The 22,245-nt window shown below is 43.9% G+C and overlaps 1 protein-coding gene across 2 annotated transcripts in view; it reads right to left on the bottom strand.

The window, feature by feature from the left end:
- Nucleotides 1-583: 583 nt before the first annotated feature.
- The window catches only part of LOC121190591 (Down syndrome cell adhesion molecule-like protein 1 homolog), a 51,647-nt gene continuing 29,985 nt past the window's right edge, over nucleotides 584-22,245 (bottom strand). The window contains exons 6-33 of one of the 2 annotated variants that reach the window (XM_041051447.1): nucleotides 21,613-21,888; nucleotides 20,935-21,231; nucleotides 18,007-18,279; nucleotides 16,883-17,167; nucleotides 16,572-16,691; nucleotides 16,292-16,468; nucleotides 15,510-15,709; nucleotides 14,811-14,907; nucleotides 14,503-14,631; nucleotides 14,238-14,405; nucleotides 14,053-14,123; nucleotides 13,520-13,760; nucleotides 12,340-12,525; nucleotides 9,905-10,060; nucleotides 8,098-8,237; nucleotides 5,915-6,068; nucleotides 5,189-5,306; nucleotides 4,875-5,038; nucleotides 4,677-4,775; nucleotides 4,144-4,332; nucleotides 3,551-3,838; nucleotides 3,278-3,433; nucleotides 3,119-3,149; nucleotides 2,894-3,012; nucleotides 2,616-2,768; nucleotides 2,191-2,391; nucleotides 1,483-1,794; nucleotides 584-1,017 (exon numbers count right to left, since the gene is read on the bottom strand). In XM_041051447.1, coding sequence (XP_040907381.1) covers nucleotides 584-1,017; nucleotides 1,483-1,794; nucleotides 2,191-2,391; nucleotides 2,616-2,768; nucleotides 2,894-3,012; nucleotides 3,119-3,149; nucleotides 3,278-3,433; nucleotides 3,551-3,838; nucleotides 4,144-4,332; nucleotides 4,677-4,775; nucleotides 4,875-5,038; nucleotides 5,189-5,306; nucleotides 5,915-6,068; nucleotides 8,098-8,237; nucleotides 9,905-10,060; nucleotides 12,340-12,525; nucleotides 13,520-13,760; nucleotides 14,053-14,123; nucleotides 14,238-14,405; nucleotides 14,503-14,631; nucleotides 14,811-14,907; nucleotides 15,510-15,709; nucleotides 16,292-16,468; nucleotides 16,572-16,691; nucleotides 16,883-17,167; nucleotides 18,007-18,279; nucleotides 20,935-21,231; nucleotides 21,613-21,888 — 5,234 coding nt within the window. The remainder of the gene's footprint in view (nucleotides 1,018-1,482; nucleotides 1,795-2,190; nucleotides 2,392-2,615; nucleotides 2,769-2,893; nucleotides 3,013-3,118; nucleotides 3,150-3,277; nucleotides 3,434-3,550; nucleotides 3,839-4,143; nucleotides 4,333-4,676; nucleotides 4,776-4,874; nucleotides 5,039-5,188; nucleotides 5,307-5,914; nucleotides 6,069-8,097; nucleotides 8,238-9,904; nucleotides 10,061-12,339; nucleotides 12,526-13,519; nucleotides 13,761-14,052; nucleotides 14,124-14,237; nucleotides 14,406-14,502; nucleotides 14,632-14,810; nucleotides 14,908-15,509; nucleotides 15,710-16,291; nucleotides 16,469-16,571; nucleotides 16,692-16,882; nucleotides 17,168-18,006; nucleotides 18,280-20,934; nucleotides 21,232-21,612; nucleotides 21,889-22,245) is intronic. The other variant, XM_041051448.1, reaches the window with a different exon arrangement.

Below are 22,245 nucleotides of genomic sequence, written 5' to 3'. Positions count from 1 at the left end.
TAGTTTTGGAATCGCCGTTAAGAGAAAATCTGCCAATAGCTATTTGGGACTTTAAGAGACACATAGAGGGTGAAAGATACAGTAAGAATAGGGAACTTAACTGGAAGTCCTGCAAATTGACAATAATACTCGAACTATGGAGGACAGTATGTGTGTGCGTGAGAGACAGGATGGTCACACAGCTTCATACTGGCTATTGTAGTCTTCATCATCATAAACACAGAGCTTTTCGCTCCTCAATTATAGTCAATATTTCCAAATGACCACAGAATCGCTTCCTGGTTTTTCGCTGTGCAACTCCTGTGAGAACTGAGCGGAGCTGAGCACCAGCCGGCTGGAACTGTTAGTTGGAGTTAGTAGTTCTTTTATAGAGTCCCAGGTGAACATGAAAAGTAGGGTTAGCTGGGTCTCTGTCTGGGAGAACACCTATCCCGAGGAAAATTAGACAGGACTCTGGGCAGTTCACCATTAGTTGGGTGTAGCGAAAGATGGTTGCATGCCCTTTCTGGCCCAGACTGAAGAGCGCCAGAGTAGGGCTGGCTGAGGAGTGGGACAGCAGTGCAAGTCTGTGTAAGAGAATGGACTACACCAGTGTGTATGACTTGGAGTAGGCCCCCACACTCTGTTTCTGCAGTCTTCCCAGTGCAGAGGAGCTGCTCTCTAGCAGCGAGTCTCTGGATCCCCCCACCTTGTTACTGTTGGTGGGGTTGCTGCTCGTGCTGGAAGTGGAAGCTGTCGCTGCAGTGTTGGAGCTGGGCATGGTGAGAGTCCTTTGGGGCAAGGTGGAAGTGCCCGAGCTCGAACCCAAGCTGCCCAGCCCAGAATGGCCCAGCGTCAGGGCCTGCTGCTTGGCAGGGTCTAGAGTCTTGTGACGGCCCTGGGTGTGATACGCCCGCTGCGTCAGGCTGCGGATTGAGGCTTCCCTCGGTGGCACAGCCGGGCATGGGTCATGCAGCTCTCCTTGCTTGCGGAAGAATGGGTCTGTCTTCATGTAGAGGGGTAGGTTGCAGAATTCACCTGAGAAGAAGAAAGGGGTCCAGACAAGACCATATAATCAGGTTATTTCAAATAAAATTTACATTTTGGTTAATTTGATTGCTTATATTGAATGTTGATGAAAAATGATTTTCAAATTCATTTTAATAACCATGTCCTGGGTCATTGTTCCTATGGTGTTGCTTCGATTCTTTGTGTGCATGGTGAGAAACTAAGCTGTGGAGTGATTGCTCAGACATAGAGGAGACATGACTCCTCGCTTTCTTGTTTAGCTTAAGTTATTTTAGCTTATTGTCTGCAGGTGATTAGTCCAAAATTATTTTTGATTCTACTTGGATTATCGCTGTAAATAAAATTCCTGCTTTTGGTTTGCAGGTCTGGCTTCAGTCTTGTGTTCAACAATCTGCAGTCTATATTGCCTGTCCTAACTGTGACAGTGAGCTTATGCAGAAGTGTCCCTGCGTAGGTCTCATCTTTCATACTCACTTTTGTTAGCGCGGTGAGGAATGGGCACAGCCACATTTTTACCACGGTCGTAGTCCTGCGGTTTGGGCGGTGAGGCGGTGAAGCGGCAGATGCCTGGTTCAGACGGCGTGCTGAGGGAGGTCATGCTGTCTGCCGGGTCATTGGTACCTGTGGTCATTTGGTCAGACGAGCTGTCGGAGATGAAACACTCTGTAATGGTGAACTTGGCGTGCTGCAGGTGCTCCTCCAGCTTGGCGTGCTCGTAGGCCCTCGCCAGCTCCTCGTAGGTGGAGGAGGCGCTCTCTGTAGACACCATGCTGTTGCGACCCTTATCTGGAAAAACAAATAATATATAATTGTAATTTCAGAATGCAAATCTATGCTGCATGAGATAAGTCACATTTTTAATTTCCTTACACTGGCTCACTGAAACTTGGTACATATTTTAGAGAAAAATTTAGAAAAAGATTTAGATCATGTTTAGTTAGTGTTAGTGTTAGGCCGTGGCGGTTAAAGATGGAGTACTTATAATTCAGGAAGGAGGTTTTTAATTTGAGAATGCATGTTATGGTTTATATATACTGTCCATATGCCTCGAGATTGGGCTTAAATTTAACAATAAAGACTGAACTACCTCTTGATTTAAAAAATGGAAATAAGATAAAAGCAGTAATAGTACATAGAGTAGTAGAGTCATTGTGTCAGTTGTGCTGGTTGAGATTGACCCACCTGTGTCTTGGGACAGGCTGGCACTGTAGCTATCACTCTCAGTTGCAGTGATGCCATGAGAGCCCATCGTCCGCCAGTCGGAGGTCAGAGTTCGTGCCGAGGCTGTCGACTGGCTCTGACTGGGTCGGCTCAGTGTCCACTGGCTGGAGTATCTGTTCCTGGAGCTGTGAGCTGATTTTATACTCTTCCTGGACACGGGGTCTGAGAGAGGTCACAGTGATCAGAACAGCTTTGTAGCACAGAGACTGTGTATCCATGTATTGATCGTCAGAAAGGCTATATACTGTCTCATCACTGTCATGACTGAAGTGGGTGTGAGTGGATGTGCAAAGCAATAAGGGATCAAAGTTTTCACTCAGATTTATCTGCTCAATCTCTTTCATGTCTCGGCTTTAAAATAACTGCAAAAGAAAATCACAACTCACTCGTGCCAGGGCGGATGTCTGACATGTCAATCAAAGGCCCTGAATTCTGAATGAGGGCTTGGTGGTGCATGGACACGCCTGTGCAGAAGTTCTGTGGATTCACTGATTGGCTAAATTCAGTGTCTGTCACTGGCACCGCTGCCTTGTCCTCCCCTGTTGCAGGCAAGAGATGAAGAAATACAACAGTTTTACAAAAAAAATGATCTATATAATGTGAGCTAATAGAGAATTGCACTGATAAATGATAGTTGTGTTGTTGTCGATGTGCAGCCACATGCCTATCTGTTTGATGCCTTCCTTGTCCTCAATGAGCAGCTGAACACGTGGGATGTCAATATGGAGCCTTGGTCCTTGAGGAGGGCCCTTGACAGGAGTGTCTATGCTGCGATTGTTCTTGCTGCACACAGACACACAAAGAAATGACACACATAGTCATACTGATTTCTTTTACAAAGCTTTTGAAAAAATGTATTACACAAATGTCCATGCAAGCTGGCTCTTACCTGATAAGCATCTCAGCAAGGCTCTTAGCATCTATAAGAAGACAATATCTTAATTAGATTATGGCTGGCTGTGAAGATAATCGTTTCAACTTGTCACTCTGTGTTACATTAATCCATTACACACAATAACATTGAACTCTCTCCTTTCATTTCACTCACCCCTAAGACGTTTAAGCCTCTTCTCCTTGCGTTTCTTGCGGATTATGAAGAGCAAAGCAACACCCAGAGTAACCAGGATGACGGGAGAGCCAATGGAGAACAGCTTTTTCACATCATCGCCTTCTCCGCGAGCTGATTTAATAGGGGGAATTGTACCTATGGAGAGAAGGAGGAAAAAAACAAAAAAAGATTTAATACAGAAAAGTTAGTGTGAGAGATGGAGATGACAGAAGAGTGATGGACATTTTTGAAAAAGACGTGGGGTTCACTTACTGCCATCATAGTCAGTGGTGGCAAACTGGGAGCTCTGGTTGCCACACCCTGCACTGTTGCAGGCCTTCATTTTGAGCTCGTACCAGGTGGCCTCCCGTAGCTCGCTGAGGAAGAGCTGAGTGGTGGAGTTGGCCTTGAGGCTCTGCCAGGCCCAAGTACCTTTGGGTCTGAAGTCCAGCATCAGGTCAGTGATGGGGCAGCCACCGCTGGTCCAGCCCTGCAGGTTGAGCCCTGCATGAGTGGAGTTGATGTGGGTGAGCAGTGGCTGGTCCTTGTTGAACACTGGTTCTGTAGGGAAGAAGGACAAAGACACAGAAGTCTCAGGAGGTTAGACAGAGAAGTGCAATGACAACCAAGCAATACAGTGGAGTATGACATTAGGATTTAATTCATGATTTTTTATTTATTTTTTTGGACACAACAGAGTTGGCAAAGGTCAAACTTAGATTCGTTCCCAAAATATTTAAAAATGAGAAATTAGCAAATACAGTTTTATCATGTTATGAGGCCCCGGGAGTTACAGTCTGTTTAATCCCCTTTCTCTTGTTTCCTGCTTCACTCTTGTCTGCGACACATTTGCTTCCAGCCCTCACCTCTTCCATGGGTCTTAGCCTCAATGATCTCGCTGATGCGCCCTGAGCCCACACTGTTCTTGGCGGCCAACTTGACCTTGTACCAGGTTCCACAGCGCAGATTGTCCAACCTGAAGGAACGCTCACTGGAGCTGATGAACACGTCCCTCCATTCCTCTGTGTTGTCCACAGAATACTGCAGCACAAATCCTGTAGTCACACAGCACAGCTTCACGTCACACCCACATACTTTAATGCAACTACTGTGAGTCCAAAAAAAAAGAAAGAGAGAGACTGTGGAGGAACCTCGCTGCTTCTACATCTGTTGGACACCAGGGGGCGACAATCAATTACAAACAGCTCTAGCTTGCCTTCTTCTTACCCAGAAACATTAAGCTCATTGTTTACACTGTTATATGCAGCATTGGTACAACTGATAGCAAGAGGGTGAAGCACACTGGAAAGGATCTGTCACAAAAACAACTAGATGGTCGACTTTATTTGATCATGAGGGAGCTGCAAGGTGTTCACAATAAATTTAGTCAGGGACAAACCTCTGATGGAGCTTCCTCCATTGTCCCCAGGGATCCAAGCCAGGGTGATGGAGGAGGTGGAGGTTGTGGAGACAGTCAGACGAGGCTGGTCAGGAGGAACTGGGTGTACACACACAGAGACAGTGATTCAGCAACAGAGCAGAAATATCACAGAGCAAACATGTCCTCCACTCAAATACATCTTCTGTTTCGTCTTACCTTGCACCACAAGGTTGACTATGATGGTGTCAAAGCCCAGTGTGTTAGTGGCCGTACACGTGTAGTACCCAGAATCCTCTGCCTTGACTGAACGCAGCACCAGGGTGCCGTTGGATAAGATCTGCCGCTGACTGTCAGCTGTCACTGGGATGGCAGAGTCCTCGCTGACAACATACAGACAGGTTACAAATGTTAACAACCTCATCTCAGAGTAAGCTGAGTTATATTTATCTGTGTTTTCCTCTCACAAGCAGCAGCGTCTGTCTGAGTGTGTCATGATGCTGACATATAAATGGTATATGATGAGCTCTGACCTGTCTTTGGTCCATTTAATCGTGGGGGCGGGCTCTCCCACTGAGCTGCAGGGCAGACGCACTTCCTTCATCCAGGGTGTGGTCACTGTGCCCCCAAAGGACAGGATCTTAGCTGGGACTGCTCAGAGAAGACACAAAATGTGAAACAATTAACGTAACTCTTTGACACATGCTCTCATACTCAGACGATGATAGATACAACAAGGCAAAAAAAAAAAAGAAATCACAAAGATGTCTCTCTTTATACTTTAGGTTGTCTATTTGCCACACGCCGCTGTCTGCTGAACGAGTGGTGCACTTTGCCCGAGGGGAAAGGCCTTTACTTACTGCTGAAGGAGTAAAAAGCTGTAGAGTAGTGTTTTAGCGAAGCCCCTCCTCTAACCTCTTAGTTTCAGTCTATCTTTTCTCCATAGATCCTCCCCTCTATTGATTCTTGCCTGCTACTTCTCTCCCCAAGGGTCATTTTACTGGATAGGCCCTGTTCATCACCACATAATTAACAACAGTGTTTCTTGCCACATAGCCGCTACTCAATCAATACTACGGCTGTCAATCAATAGCGGAGAGAGCAGACAGAGAGTGGAGGAGAGAGAGTGAGGAGAGATGATCTATGTACAGGACATCATGTTGCCGTTTCATAGCCATCTTTAGAGTGCTCTCCCTCATAACCTTTACACGAATCTCTTTACCCTTCTCCTCCACTACAGACTCGCCTGGAGGACCCACCTTTCCCAGCAGGCTCCACTGTGACCTTTGAGCTGATGTTGCCACGGCCGGCAGTTGTCACGGCTGCAGCCCAGATGTGGTATTGTTTACCACGGGTAAGGTGCGTGATGCGGTAGAATAGCATTTCTGGGTTGGCCTCATACTCGCTGGGTGCCTAGGACAGAGGGCACGCAGCATCATGTTAGCAAACCATGATAATGCAGTGACATGACAGACCTGGTGACAGCTTGTGTACAAGAAACTCTTTCTGATTAAAGAAGTGTATTTAAATATTTTTATAAGATTTTTATCATTTTTATTTTTTCTACTCTGACATGCCAAAATGTCCTCCGTGAAAAAGGCCTATGGCATTACAACTACATGTAAAGTTTGGAGGAAGACCTCTAATTTAAATTTTTCTTGGAATGGGAGCAATGTTGGTATTAGAGGCCTTCCTCAACTACGAATGAATGGCCTCTTTATGGCCTCCACTTCCATGTTTATGCAGATTTCCCTGTGAACTTAGTGATTTGAAAAACTATACAAGATGTGTCAGGCAGATGATTGCTGGCATTTATCCTGAAGCAGGCAAGAAACAGTATAATCAGTAGAATTTCAATTGTCTTTACTGAAACAACAATAAAGAAAATGTTATTTTGGTAGCAGTGATTTGCCCACTGTTGAATTTATTTACCTTTGACACACAAGTTAAATGCAGGACACGTAAAGTGTTGTGCCTCACTGTATAAATGTATCTAAAAATGTGGTGAATGTGTTTAATGCTTTGAGAATTTGTGTTTCAGAAAATGTGCTCAAGCAGTTCTGAGTGAAACTGTAAATCAAAAATATAAAATTAAAATGCACAGAGAGTGAGTGTGTTTTCCCCTTTTTTTCTTCAAAATTTTGGAACAAGACAGAAGAAGTCCAAACTAGTCCAAATAAATTCCAGATCCCATCCAATTAATTAAATTATTTCATCTCACATATGGAGATTTATTCACTGGATTAAGAAAAATAACAATAGTGGCTGCAACACTGGATTAAACTACGCGCTGCTGTGAATATTTTTCCGACAAACACATCTTTGAAAAGATGTTCACACACACACCTGCACACACATGCCAACGCACACACAAAAACACTGTTTTCTCTCAAGTCGATCCTCTGTTCTATCTCTTTAATCTGTTCATCTCTCAGTGTTCATCTTCAGTTCCTTCACCATTTGCTTTTCCCTCTTTCCCTCTATCCCTCTCTGTCTAGCTCAGTGAAGAGAAGAGGATGGAGGGACAGTGGGAGGGAGGGGGAGAGGATGTGTGTGTGTGCATGCATGTGTGTGTGTGTGTGTGTGTGTGTGTAGGGGGTGCATTCAAACATTCCTCCAGCATAGCGGCGGTGTTGTGGTGATCCAGGGAGTGATACAGGGAGATAATGAAAAGACGGACAAAAGCACTCTCATCTCGATGTCACTGATACCCTCCCCTGCTCCTCCCTTTTTCCCTGCCTGTCTCTCACTCTCTCCCCCTCTTCCTCTCCCCTCATCCCTCTCTTTTTCTCTCATTTCCCCTCGGTCTCTCCCTACCTCCAGTGTGTGTGTGTGGTGTGTCTCTTTCTCTCTCTCAACCTCCTTTCCCCCTCCCTCCCTCCCTCTCTCCTCCCTGCCTGTGCTCATTTACATGGCACTCATGCACAGAGAAGGAGGAGTATTTGTGAATAATAAGAAAGTGAGATTCTAGTCTGATATCAGATTTCACCGTGTGCTGGTGTTTGTGGTGTACATGATCTAACCACAACTGAAATGCTGCGCATACGTGTATAAATAGAAAATACTGAAATGTGATGTCTGTGTATATGTGTGTGTGTGTGTGAGTTTCTGATGTGGCAGTGTGCATGTGTGAGCTTGTTCTCTGCCTCATTTGCATATCTACGTCTCATCACGTTGCCAAGACAACCTCATCTGTTCATCTGGGAGGGCAGGAAATAAAGCGATGGTGCAAACACAGTGAAAGAGAGAGACACACGCAAAGATACGCAAAGATACACACACACACACACACACACTTACAGGTTCAATTAATAAGAGTGGTTACAAATTAATTATTTCAATTGGTAGATTTTTATCTAGTTCACAAATTCCTTGCTTCTTTATCACCTGGATCCTTTTCTACTGGCCCCTTAGGAGTCACACCCACAGAGCCAGGACTTACCGGCTGACCAGACCCTGGACTGGAGCAGTAGATGGTGTACTTGCGTATGACACCATTTGGTTTGTGAGGAGGTAACCAGGACACCACTACACTACTTGGAGAAGAGGGAACTGCCTTGATGCCAGCCGGCGGACCAGGTACTAGAAAAAGAAAAACAAAAAAACACAGGAACATCAGCATGACCGGCATAGATGTGTATGTTCTTCTGTGCGTGTGTTTGTGTACACACAAGCTGGGTGTTGGATGCTCTATTAAAGTGAGCAGGCTTGTTTGCAGATTGGTGGTCTTATCCTGCACTAAGCCGCTCTGGGAGGACTTGGAAGAACTCCCTTTGGGTGGACGGCAGTGACATATGTTCATTCAGACATTGGTCAGCATTTCTGACTCTGTGACACCCAGCATTCTCTTAACTCTCCAACCCACAAACAGATTAGACACTAGCGTCTGATCCTCTGCTAGCCACTTCAGCTTGACACTGGACACCACTTAATACTCTTATTACAAGCTAAAGGCGCAAGAAGAGTTCGAAATGGCTGCACGCTTTACAAAAACCCATCAGGACCCTGGATACTGTTAAAGGCGAACAACAATGCGTTTGTCACATTGGCCTCACAGTGTGGGGTTCACAGTCTATTCAAACCCCACATAAATATAACTTGTGCCTGACAGTGGGCCTCATCTGGGGTCTAAAAAAGGAGGCTACCGCAGTGTAAGACCCAGCCCTCTAAATCCATCCCCCAGTTTTCTTGTATGCGAGGCCCCCCTGGCCATTCAAGCAGTCCATGGACTCTGACTCCTTTACCCCACACATTACACGAGAAGGGAATAAAAACAACAAAAACTCAGAAAGGATAGATGTAGCGGGGCAGGTTTTAAAAGAGGGAGGCGGGGATGAAAGAATGGCAAGAATGATAGGTGCAGTTCCTGGGGGAGGGATGATGGTGGTGGCAGTGGGGAGGGGAAGAGGAGGCAGTCATCATTATCATAACTGGACCTCCAAGTCAAAGTAGGAGTGGCGTTGGGGGGGGATTTAAGCCCCATCTGGTGCCCAAAATCTGCCCAAAAATTGCTGACAGGCTGCTGCACAGCCAGCACGGCTCTTGCGATGATGAGGAAAAGAGGCACAATGGTGCTGAGTGAACAGCCCCACCTACACGAATATACTATACACAACTGTGCCAATCAGAGGAGGATATGTCACAGTAAAGGGCTAATACACTTTTTAGCTATGACATTTCTATTTTTTCTATTTATTTTGTCAGACAAGAATAAGCTATGTGATCACCTTTCTATCTTTCCATCTTCAACCCCCAGGTCCCTCCTCCTCCCCCTCCTCTATAAAGAGACATGGATCTGGCTGTAATCCCGCCTCCAATGGTGTAAGCACAAAATTAATTCTCTCTAATCCAAAAGGAGATAATCCTTATGCCTATGGCAAGAGGGCTGGTGGAAGAGACGCAGGCCCGGGCTGATGGCTGACTTCTGGATGCTATATGGTTCCAAAGAGCACCCCTCCTCTCTCCCCAGTGTCTCCCGCCAGGCCTCCCTCAGCCCTGAGCCATGGACCAAAGCCTCTTAATTCTCATTAACACTGCTAATGGAGGTTCCCAACATAAATGAGCTTTTGTCATGGGTTTGAGATACAGCTCAGCACCGTTTTTTTTTTCTTTCTTTTATCTGCCCCTCTCCCACCTCCCATCTCCCTGTACCCTCACCTCTTATACTTTTCCACATTAAATATATGAATGAATAAATTCGATTCTAATACTTTTTTTTGTTTTGAGTTTCTGTTTGAGTGTATACTCACGGTCCTCGCGGGTTTGGATATACAGGACGTTGCTGCGGACCCCATCTCCGGCTTGTGTGTAGGCCAGCACCTGAACACTGTAGTTGGTGAACTTCTCCAGTCCTCGTAGCTCCACCTGCTCACGTGTAGTGGTGATATTCTGCATCTCTCCCCATTCTGAGGGAAGGGAACGCTTGTTTAAGAGGGCAACACAGACCAACTCTTGGTTTGCTGAAAGTGTTTTGTAGGAAACGTGATTACTGCCTGGATTGCAAGGGAGCATTTGTAAGGAGAAGTTGCAGGAAGGGTGTTAAAGCAGAGACTGGGATTTGAGTGCTGTGCCCCACATTTTGCCAGGTTTATGGGCTACTAAAGCACTCGGATAAGATTATGAAATTATTGTGGTTTTCTGGAAGTCATTTCCCACAAAACATACACTGAAAAAAATGTTTCGTTGAATTTACTCAATTTTAATGTTGAAAGTGGTTGCACGCAATACATTCATCTAAATCTAGACATATTTTTTAAGTTGGCTGTACTTAATATTTTTGAGTAATTTCAAATAAATTATGTAAGTAGTTCCAACACAAAAATTCTGAGTATTTGTTACTCTGATTTCCTTAGTAATTCTAACTAAGCCCATGTTTAATTTACTTAAATTCATTATGTAATTCATATATTGTGGTTAGCTAATTTGTTATTGTGCTTTAAATTAAGTTGTTTTATTCTACATATGTAAAATATTTTGATTCAATTCACAATTTTTTTTTTATCAAAATGCATATGTAGATATGGGGGTGGCCAAGAAACCCCGTATACAACAATGAGTTGTGGCAGTCTGGCACAATTCCCAATTCCATTTTATTTGAAAATAAAATGGAGTCTTGTTCAAAAACGCCACAGTAAAAAATGCACATTGGGCCAAACAGAAAGATAAAAGTAAGCAAAAAGGGGGGGAAAATTCTCAAGAGCACTTCTCAAGAAGAATCAAAATAATACAGAACAAAAGAATTTGCTCTGAACTGCTTTTCTGGCTATGCTCTTAAAGTTTGGGCCCATGGCAGGAGCTATAATCTGGAGATGTGTTCAGGAGCTGTGCTTCTCTCCTTTAGGCTCCGGCCACCACAGCCTCCTCACTTTTATACTGGTGGACTGCACCAAGAAATCAATATCAATTATCTCTTCCAACACACTTACAATAATCCCAATACTAAATAACATATTATCAAATAGAAGTTCAGTTAAACTTACTTTAAAAACACATATTTCTTTTTAAACAAGATACTTATCTAGGTCATTTCACCACAAAAGACAAAACACCCCTCCCACTCTACCACACTTGGTTTCTTCCCTTGTGAACCCCTCTATTTAACCAAATGGACCGCTCCAGCTCAGGTTTGGCTGTTCCTGGTCTCACAGAGGAAGAAGTGCAACAAAGGAGACAGGTCAACAAAATTTAAATTCAATGAATCAAATACACGATCACAGTGTGACTTCTCTCCTTCACCCCCTCCTCCAAATGTTCATACCACACACATCACCACCAGCACTTCAGGATCAACATTCTGATAAAATCTACCTGAGAAAGAGCACATGTAAGGCACATGTGCACGGGGTCTCCCTGTGACAGTAGCATAAAACAATTTAATTATTTTGATTCTTCTTGAGAAGTGCTCTTGAGAATTTTTTACTTTTATCTTTCTGGTTGGCCCAATGTGCATTTTTTACTGTGGAGTTTTTGAACAAGACTCTAATTTTGTCAAATAAAATGGAATTGGGAATTGCGCCAGACTGCCACAACTCATTGTTGTATACTGGGTTTCTCGGCCACCCCCACATCTACATATGCATTTTGATTGTTATAAATAAAATTGTGAATTGAATTAACATATTTTACATAATGTAGAATAAAACAATTTAATTTAAAGCACAATAACAAATTATGTAACCACAATATATGAATTACATAATGAATTTAAGTAAATTAAACATGGGTTTAGTTAGAATTACTAAGGAAATACAAAAAAGTAACAAATACTCAGAATTTTCGTGCCGAAAGTGCTTATATAATTTATTTGAAATTACTAGTACAGCCAACTTAAAAAATATGTCTAGATTTAGATGAATGTATTGCGTGCAACCACTTTCAACATTAAAATTGAGTGAATTCAATGAAACATTTTTAAAGTGTATAAGTAGTATATATACAACATATATGTTGTATATATGAACTTATAAAACAGGGTTGAACAGGCACAAACACACTCAACTACAGTACTGTAATCTCAACCTCAACAAGGGCAAACATAGACAAATCCAAAGATACAAAAGAACAGGAAGTGCTTTATGAGAGAGGTGCGGACACACATTAACACATTCTGACGCACAACACTGACAGAGAGGTAGGTGGTGGGCGGGAAGGTGGGGAAGTTTAGAATGAGATAGGTGATAATTACTCTGCATTGGCCACTGGGTCTGGCCCCCACAGCACCCACCTCCGTCAGGGAAGAGGGACCAAAACACAACCCGGTAGCCTTTCAGCACACCGTGCAGCGTCAGCCGTGGAGGCTCTGCCCATGTGATCACCGCCTCGTCTGACGTCACCGAGATGGCTCTCACGTTCTGCGGAGGCTCGCTGGGCACTGGAGAGAGCAGGGGGCGAGTGTTAGCGCTACACGATTCAAATGCGAGCTTTGTGGTTGTTTTAATGATTTCTACTTGTCAAAAATCCTTGGTTATTGCTGTTGCTAAGAAGACCTGGCTGATTAAGCATGGCGGCTGAAGCACTGATAATTAATGACTACTCAACACCACAACCCACAGGCAGTCTCTACTGAAATAAATCAGTCAAATAAGCTCAAATTAGCTCTCAATAGCTCCTTGTTCACTGCTTGCTTTTAGAGCATGGAGGAAGGGAAGGAGAGGAGGTGTAGCACGGGGGGTCGGTGGAAGAGAGGAAGAGAGAGAGATCAACATGAATAGTAAAACAGCCACACCTTAAGGGGTTAAAATGCAGATGAGGTGGGTGGGGTGAGCTGAGATGTGGAGGATAAAATCTGAAAGCAGACAATGTTCATCTTTAAGGTAATTGCAGTTGTAGGGGCAGCTCCAGCCTATATACTAATCTGTTACCATTACTGTTACTGTGGTCAGGGTGTCTATCATTACTGTCCAAACAGGGTCCGTAGAAAAAATATAAGCAATAAAAAGATGTAAAATAGAAGAGAGATGAGAAGGGAAGCAACGAGAGGAAGAGGAAGTTAAAGAAAAGGAGAGGAGGAGAAAAAGGAGGTAAAGTGGGCAGACATTAAGAGAATAATGGGGTTCCTTGTTCCTCTCTCGCTCTCTACCAGCCTAATGAGAGTGCTAATTAAAGTCGAAAGAATAATGGGGGATGTGCTGAAAATTCATTTCTACCATTTTGTTTGAGCATGTGTGTCTATACGTATGTATGTTAGCTGCGTTGATTTACTTGTCTGCCATCCTGTTTTTGCACTTGACTGTAGTATTATTTTATTGAAAAATCAAATAGATATACGCCCCATGCTTTTCATTTCTGCCCTCCCTCACTCTCTCCTACACTGAGTCCGGTAGTCTACTCTCCTTTTTCTTCATCTTGCCATATACTTTTCCTACCATCTTCCAGTGTGGTAGCGTTGATCTCAGTACTGGATGGGCCGGTCCCAGCTCTGTTGAAAGCCTGGACTACTACTCCGTACTGGGCAAACTTCTTCAGGTTGTCCAAGGTGTACACTTCACTGTCCCCTGTCGCTTTCATCTCCACTATGCTGTACTGGCCGTTGCTGCCTGGACCGTTCTCTCTGTAACCAATCTGGTAGCCTCGGATCACCCCATTCTGCAGCTCCTTCTTGGGAGCCTGAAAGAAACGTGGTGATAGCAGTTAATGTGACAGCACACATCAAACCTAATCCCAGTTAAGGTGCATTGAAATCACTGTTCAACTGGTGAAATATTGTTTTAGAATTTGACAGTGATATGTACAGTAATAGTAGCAAAAATAAAACACAAGAGTTCAGCAAATTAATGAGAATAAGTGGTCGTTTGTGTTCACTTGGCATTTTATAGTGATTTACATAGTCGCTAAGCTTGGAAATAAGCACTGTGTAGTAATATACATTGCAGTAAAGTAATAACAGTAGTGAGTTTACCCTCCATGTAACCCGTATGCTCTGGGATGTCATTGGTTGGAGGACTACATCCATTGGTGGCCCATCAGGCGCTGTTGATGGAAGATGCCAGACAAAGTGTTACTGACAATTTGCACAGCCCTGTTCCACACATGGAAAAATTACGACAGGTGTGTGATTTTTACAGAAGAATCACAAACACTTACGCGCTTCTTCAGTACTGATTGTGAGCTCTTTGCTGGGAAGGCTGCGGCCAATCTTGTTATAGGAGTACATGCGGATGCTGTAAACACAGGCCGGGTGCAGCTCTACGATGTTGGCTTGGTTGTTGGTGGGTGAGATGTTCCTCGTTGTGTACATGTGATCCCAAGAGTCTGTAAAAAAAAAAAAAAAAAATTCAAAACATTTCAGATTTTTAAGACATGTATCTAAAAAAAATCTCAAGAACATGTTTAAATTTAGGATACCTACCTGACTTGTTCTTGTACTCTATGTCATAGCTGGTGATGATGCTGTTTCCATCAAACCTTTGGATCCAGCGCAGGTTCATGCTCCTGTCCTTCACCTCCCTCACTTCCAGCTCTGGGGGATCTGGTGGCTCTGTGTGTGTGTTAGAGAGAGAGGGGAGGTGAGAGCTTTTCACCACCAGAGCTGATTCTATAACATTTCCCTACTGGACTGTTTTATATAACCGTATGTACTATGATATGAGTCCTAACACTTTAGTAAATAAAAGAAGTTTCATAAGACATGTACTGTATAGCGTGTGGTATAGATACCTTGCACAGTGAGCTGGATGAGCCCTCGACCCTCTCCATAGGAGTTGATGGCATGGCAGGAGAAGAAGACAGAATCTCCTCGCTCGGCTGGGTTCAGCTGTGAGCATCAACACAAACAGGACATGGTTCCAGTGTGCCTCAAAAATATACGGAAAATGCACCACAGCAGCAACACACACATCACACACACCTCCTGCAATAATACAGTACATTCACATCAATATTGTGCCTAAGAAACCTGAATCCGTGAACTCAGAAAATTAAATGCCTTTTGAATAAAATATGCGTAAACTAAATTTCATTGTGTAGTCATTTAAAGGAATAGCCCAGGCATATTGGGAAATATGCTTATTCACTTTCTTGCAGAGGGTTAGATGAAAAAAATCAACACCACTCTCATGTCTGTAACGCTAAATATGAAGCTACAGCAAGCAAGTTACACTAGCTTAGGCTATACACTGGAAATGGGGAAACAGCTTGCAGAAAATAATACGATCCACCTACCAGCATCTCTAAAGCTCGCTCAACATGTCACATGTTAAGAGGTTACCTTTAGAGGTACCGGCAGGCAGATTTTGTTAGCTTTGTATGGAGCCGAGCTAGTCCATTTCCATGACTCTCTTTACAGCATCAAACACTCATTCACACAACACACTTTTTGATTGCAGGGTCTGCTCAGTGCAGTATTCTGTATCTGACCTTTAGGGTGGAGATGACTTCGTCCCCCTTCTTGTTGATGGTGATGGAGTAACGGGGGTTTCTCTCTGCGTCGATGACAGTGTCCCCTCTCTCCCAGCGGATAATGATGGGCTGCTCGCCCCGCGCCGTGCAGTTCAGCTCCTTGGTCTGGCCCTTTCTTGCCATGGTGGTGTTGGGGTGGCTGGTGATCATGGCAGGAACTGAGCAGAATCACAGACACATGTCAGTGTGGCGAATAGTATTATGGGGAGTAATGAGATGAGGGAACAGGGATGTGGTATTGGAAACCGAGGATATATTACAGATGTATAGACATCTCTATTTCTGCCCCTCGTTCTCCATTTTCATTTCACGCTTCAAGCCCCGCTGGCCCTCTTAGACTACCTCCTCCCTGTCTGCCCTCTTCTTTTCTTCTTTCCATACTCCTGCTTCTCTTCTTCTCCTCATTTCCTCAGACATAGATTATTGATTGAAGGGGTTCCTGTGGTTTTGTTTTCATCACTAATTCATCAGCCCTTTTCCCCCACCAAGCATTCAGGAGCACACACACAGGCAGCCGGAACACGTAAATCGATATCAAAGATAGCTCTAGTTAAAGATGTGCAGGACAGACAAGATTTTGTTGGGTTCAGTACAGGCCGCACTTGCCTGGGGCAAAAGTGCACCTTAAAGGAGTTGATTCCTCTCCCAAAAGCTGAGACTTATTTCTGTATACAAGCCAAGAGATGTGATGCTATGAAAGAAAGTGTGTCCAAGCAAAATAGAAAATGACTGACACTTACTCTTGACAGTGAGGATCATGCTCTTACTGATGTCTGAGCCCACTCCATTGGAGGCCTGACAGAGGTAGTACCCTCGGTCGTCCTCAAGAACATGCCGGATGAGAAGAGAGCCGTTTGACATGATCTGGATACGGCCTGTTAGAGGGACCGGGTGGTACTGCTGAGGGTTTCCTACACCTGCACCACACAACACAAAGAAAATGCATGTTACTGCCTTGATTTTTCTTTGCTCACATGATCTTATTATTGCAATATTGTCGGCGTGATGTGCTGACTTTACCTTTGGCATGTTTCCACATGACTTTTGGTGGTGGATACCCCTCCACGGAGCAGTTGAGAACCCCAGCTTTGCCATAGATACAGTCCTGGTTGTTGGGCTGCACCACAAAGCGTGGTGGCACTGAGAAACAAAAGGATGCAATGAACTCCGATGATAGAACTGAAATAAAAACTTCAACGTAAAAGGTACAAAATGGAAGTGTTCTTAAAATAACATGTACAATTCTAAGGTCCCTCTGCACATTAGTTATCACATCTGATTTGACCTAATTCATCATCGCTGTGGCATTCTCCTCTCGCTCAGTCCCTCACCAGTAACAATCAACTGTCTTTCCCAGCTGACAGTGGCGGCGGCATTGCTGGCGATGCAGGTGTAGTTTCCATTGTGCTTCAGTGTCACCTTGGAGATTTGTAGGGAGCTCATGAACTCTTTGGTCTCTATTGCGACGCCAGAGGCGGAGCCTGGCACGATGAGCTGGCCGTCTTTGTGCCAGGTGATGCGTATGGGCATGTCCCCAGATGACACCACACAGGCTATGTACATGAGCTTCCCCACTGAGGTAGAGGGGATATCAAAGGGCTGGATGAGCGGGGGCACTGGGGGAGAGAGGAAGAGTGCAGAGAGTCAGTGGAATACAGGCAGCGATAGATGTGGAAGAGTGGCAGTATGGCCATCTGGAGCAATGCTGAGAGAGAGGGAAGGTCATTGGCCAGTGGGCCCCTCTTCTCTTCCCCCCTTCAGCCCCCATCTCCTGCAGCCCATAATAGCTGCTCTGGTTAGAGTCCAATTGGCAGGAGGAAGTCATTCCGTTGCCATAGTAATGGAGGTTGGGGTGGGGGTACTACAGCTGAGACATCTGGGGGATTTAATCTAGGCTTCATTATTATTCATCTAATTAAATCAGAGACACACTCACACGCAGGCACATGCTCACACTTAAACACCTCTGCAGCTGCCCTGCTACCATCGTGACCCAACTCACAGACTAAACAAAATACAGATGCAAAGTGAAACATAAATCTATCATAAAACACCATCTACCTCTGTCGTAAGGCATTAGTGTAAAGCTGCACTCGACAGCTTTGAACATTGGTGTCTCCAAATGGCAGTGACTGCATACTCTGATATTCACAGATCATTTTTGCATCTGTAAACTGCACACATCATGGTTATTTTTTGCAAACCCCACCTGTCTGAAAGGCAAAGAAAGTGTTGGTCTCAATACTTTTTTTCAGAGACATTTTAGTTATGCACAAAGAAGTGCCTATTAAAGCAGGGATACTTATGTTAGGAAAATAGGGTGAAGCCACAATACATCCCAATTGGTGGCAGGGTCACTTCATGATTGGGATTGCTAAGATGGGCATAGTTTTACCTAAAAACATTGCTGAGTGCAGTTTTATCCATTTGAATCCATTCTTCTCTTCTTGCTTACCTTTGACAGTGACGTGGACGGTCTGATTGATCGACACCTGGGGCTGGATCAGAACACTACACAAGTAGGTGCCCTCGTCCGCGCCCTTCTGCACGTCCGTCAGCCTCAGGGTGCCGTTCTCAAACACCACTTGACGATGATTATCCGGCAGCTGCATGCCGTCCTTCAGCCACTTGATGGAGTAATATGGGTAACCAATCACACGGCATGTTATGTAGGTGTTCCTGCCAGCCACTGCAGTGATGTCCCGCATGGGTCTGATTCGAGGTGGACCTGGAGACACAGGGAAGAGAGGGAGGGGATGGAGGGAGGAGACAGAGAGAGACACAGAGGTCGGAGAGAGGGGCAGATGAGGTGAGGGAGGTCATGGCAGAGTAAGGGAGCAGCCACGGAGACAGGAGGTGAGGAGATAAAGGTTGAGGGATAGAGTGATTGGGGCAAGTTGACAGGTGGAGAGGGAGGTTAGTTGTGCTCCCTTTACTAAAATCTGATTGAGGATATTTGTTGATTGTAGCCTAATCAAATATTCTGTGTGTCTAAGTGATTGTGTGTATTTTTCTAAAATACCTTCAGATAGCTAGAAAGAGAGATAGGTAGACAGATACCCTATAAAGCCAAAATGCAGTAATTAATGTTACATATTTGGACAAAATTGGGTTACAGTAAGACCCAAATCTGACTTTTTAATTTCTGTTTTATCCTTATAAATAATTAATATACCACAGCAATGTATAATTTCCATGAAAAAAAGAAACATGTAAATGAATGTAAAAACAGTCTGTGGACTTCAGTAGCTGCTGTTGAACAGAGAAACTAACAAAATGGCAGCTAAGGCAAGCGCATAGACTGTATAAGGTATGGACGTAACACCCGTGACGTCACCCATGGGTTTCGGGGAGTCGTTTTTGTGACCAAACCATGGGCATTTGAGCTGCGCCATCTTGAATTTTAGTGGGAGTGTACTTTCCATATTTGGCGAAGAGGCGGTTACTCTACGGGTCAGCTGGGGTCAGTCAGCCGGCCGGCCAACCGAGCTAGCCTAAGGCTAATCAGCTAATCAGCTAGGCTAACAAGCTAAGCGGCAGCTACACGCAGCTACATCCACCACACGACAATCCCCGAGTCCGAACCGACTAGCTCGACCCCGTGTAACCGCGACACACATCATACAACAGAGATCATAATGTTGCTGCTGTGTTTTAAACATAACCGTTTCAGATAAAGAGGTTTTAGATGCTGCAGGGTTTGGTGGAGTTGTGGGGGTAAATTTATTACTAGAAATTTATTTAACTGTGAAACAATCATTATTATTTCATATTAATAAAATACATTAAAAAGTTAAAAACATTATTATTATTGTCATTATTATTAATGATATATATAATGAATGAACGATAAAAAATAATGATAATAATATATTAAAATGTTTAATATTTAATATTTACCGGCTTTCACCGCTGCCTCCATCCACTATCCACTTACAGCAGCACACAAACAACAGCAGCCGCTTACTGACGGAGCTGCTCTGTCCATGCAATGTCAGACTTTTTATACAGAAAAATAAGACGAAGTAAAATTGTAGCCTAGTATTCCTGCAATAAACGGAACACACCGCAGCAGCGTTCCTAACATTATCCGCTCTGGTCCTCTATCTGTATCAGCAGCGACCATAAATCGGCAATTAAGTCATAAGCCAGCGGCAAAATATTCTAATACATGTTAATAAGTGCAAACGTCCAGGTAAAATAGTGAGAAATGTACTTACCGAAAAAACTGCAACACAGACTCCTTTGACGGTCGGTTAGTACAGTCTACACTACAACAAGCCATACTGTCACAAAAACCTGTCCGAACATTGGCAAACAAACACAGACACTGCAGCCCCTGTCAACCGCTGGAGGTAGCCGGAGGCCTTTGGATGTAGCCGCCTAGCCCAGCCGATGCTTTAGCAAAGAGCTAACTGCCAGTGCCTGTCTATGGGACCCGCCCCCCACTGTGTTCACGGAGGTGGAAACTATCAATAGCGACCAAAAACAAAAAATGTACCAGGCTGTAAATATGTTTTTAGGCTGTAAAGCTGGCTATTTTAACATGGGGGTCAATGGAGAATTGCTCACTTCTGGAGCCAGCCCCCAGCGGCAGCCGAGGAACTGCAGCTTTTTGAACGCGGAAGTGATCCTCACTGCTGAAACCTACAACTCCCCCCTTGGGCAAGAGAGATAGTTATTTATAGCTAGGTGATAAGATAGCCACAGCTACCCTTAGCTAATGCTTAAAAAAGTGCTAATTTACTGATTTTTCCTTAGCTGTTACCTGTTGCTGAAAAATACATATCTTTGGATGAACCATCATCTTGGTAACTGAGGTTGGTATTCCATATAACTAAACTGAGACAACTGCAACATCCAGTTTAGTGGAGAAAAAAAAAGCAGCTAAACGTCTGCTAAAGCTAACTAGCTTAGCTGAGGAGCAGGAAGTGCCATCTCAGTTTTTGGATGTAGTTGATTTTATGCTGTTGGGTGGTACATCATACATTTAAATGCATCAAATTCATTTTATTGACTAACATTTAGGTCTCTAAGTAATATATTCAAAATAAAGTGTTTTTTTCCCCAAACAAACTAGTTAATAATGGTCAGGGAAGCTGAAAGAACACATTTTGGATGAAGGTATTAGTCCTTCTTCTACATGTTTTGTAGTTTTCAGCCTGAAATTTTTTTATTTCTTAACATTGCTGCATTTATTTACTTTTTCTTTTTTTTTTTTTTTTTTTTACTGCTCTCTGCGTTTGTAGGGCAAGACAGACTGATAGATAGATAGATAGATAGATGTGTGTGAAATGCATGTGATCTATGTTTCTCACTAGCCCCTGTGTGTTTGTATTGAGTCAGGTGTAGAGTGCATTTATATTGAAAAGCAGACAGGCACCTCTTACGTTTATGCGCGCTTGGTACTCGGCGCTACCGGCCGAGTTGCGTGCGACGCAACGATACACCCCCCCATCTCGAATGAGCGGGCTGCTGACGTTGACATGTGACACGGTCAGGCCATCTGACAGGGTGTACTGGCTGGTCTTGTAGGTAGAGTCTCGCACCACGGGCTCGTCGTCCAGCGTCCAGGTGATGGAGGGGGGTGGGGCTCCTTTGGCTGCACACATGAGGGAGAAAGGCTCGCCGGGGTTCACCACCCGCTCACTGAAGGAAGACACAATACGAGGAGTACCATCTAAGAGGAGAAACAGAGAAAGATGGAGAGATAAAAAGACAAAATCGACAAGGACATGAAGACAGAGGTGAGAGGTTGATAAAGGCAAAAGCAAAATGTTCAACAATGTAGATCTATTGAAAACACCATCTCTGTTTCATTTTTAAATGATTGTTGCGTGGTAAACAGCTCTGTGGTGTCCTAATAATGCATCTATCAATGAGATTTGCAGTGGCAAACAATTTATGCATCAGTATTTAAATTAAGAATAAAAGTCGACAGTGACAGTAGAAGCTTTAAATTTAAAGACCATAGTTTCCTGTCATATTGCTGTTGCAGTGCTGTCATAAAATGACTGCTTAAACAGAACCTGTACTTCCTTGACAATCTCTGTCCACATACCCTCTAACAGAATAATGGAAAAGTCCTGAGCAGTGTGGCCCTTTCGGGAGGCGAAGCACTGGTAGGCCCCAGAGTGGAACTTCTGTGCTGCAGTGATCTGCAGGGTGTCGTTGTGTTGTCCCTGGATGGAGATGTGCTGGTCTGGGACGATGGGTTCTGTGTTCCTGTACCAGGTGATGGTGTATTCTGGGGAGCCTTCCACAGTGCAGGTAAAGAACAGTGTGCTGCTGATGCCTGTTTTCAGATTCTTAGGTGACAAGGTCACACGTAGTGGATCTGAGAGAAGGATGCACAAGGTCACAAAATAGGTCCACATGTTTGTTTGAACACGTAAACAGAAAAAACACCTTTGGTTTCTGTCTTTTTGTGTTTATGTTTCACTGTTTGTTTTGTGTCATTAGTAAAACTACTTTAAAAATAGAATTATTACAAATAAGTATTATTGTTGACCACAGAAAACATTTTTTTGTTCTGAGTTCAAAGGTTATAGAATTCTCTGGTACCATTATTATAAAGAGTTTATTAGTTGTTACTGATTAATTTAATAGTGGTTAATAACTCAGGTATTAAGGCTTTTATTATATATATTAAGACTTCTATTAACTGGTTTATCTTATTGTGAAAAGATACCAA

This window comes from Toxotes jaculatrix, chromosome 12 (assembly GCF_017976425.1).
Source record: "Toxotes jaculatrix isolate fToxJac2 chromosome 12, fToxJac2.pri, whole genome shotgun sequence".
Lineage (NCBI taxonomy): Eukaryota > Metazoa > Chordata > Actinopteri > Toxotidae > Toxotes > Toxotes jaculatrix.
This window is presented reverse-complemented; position numbering and strand designations above follow the sequence as displayed.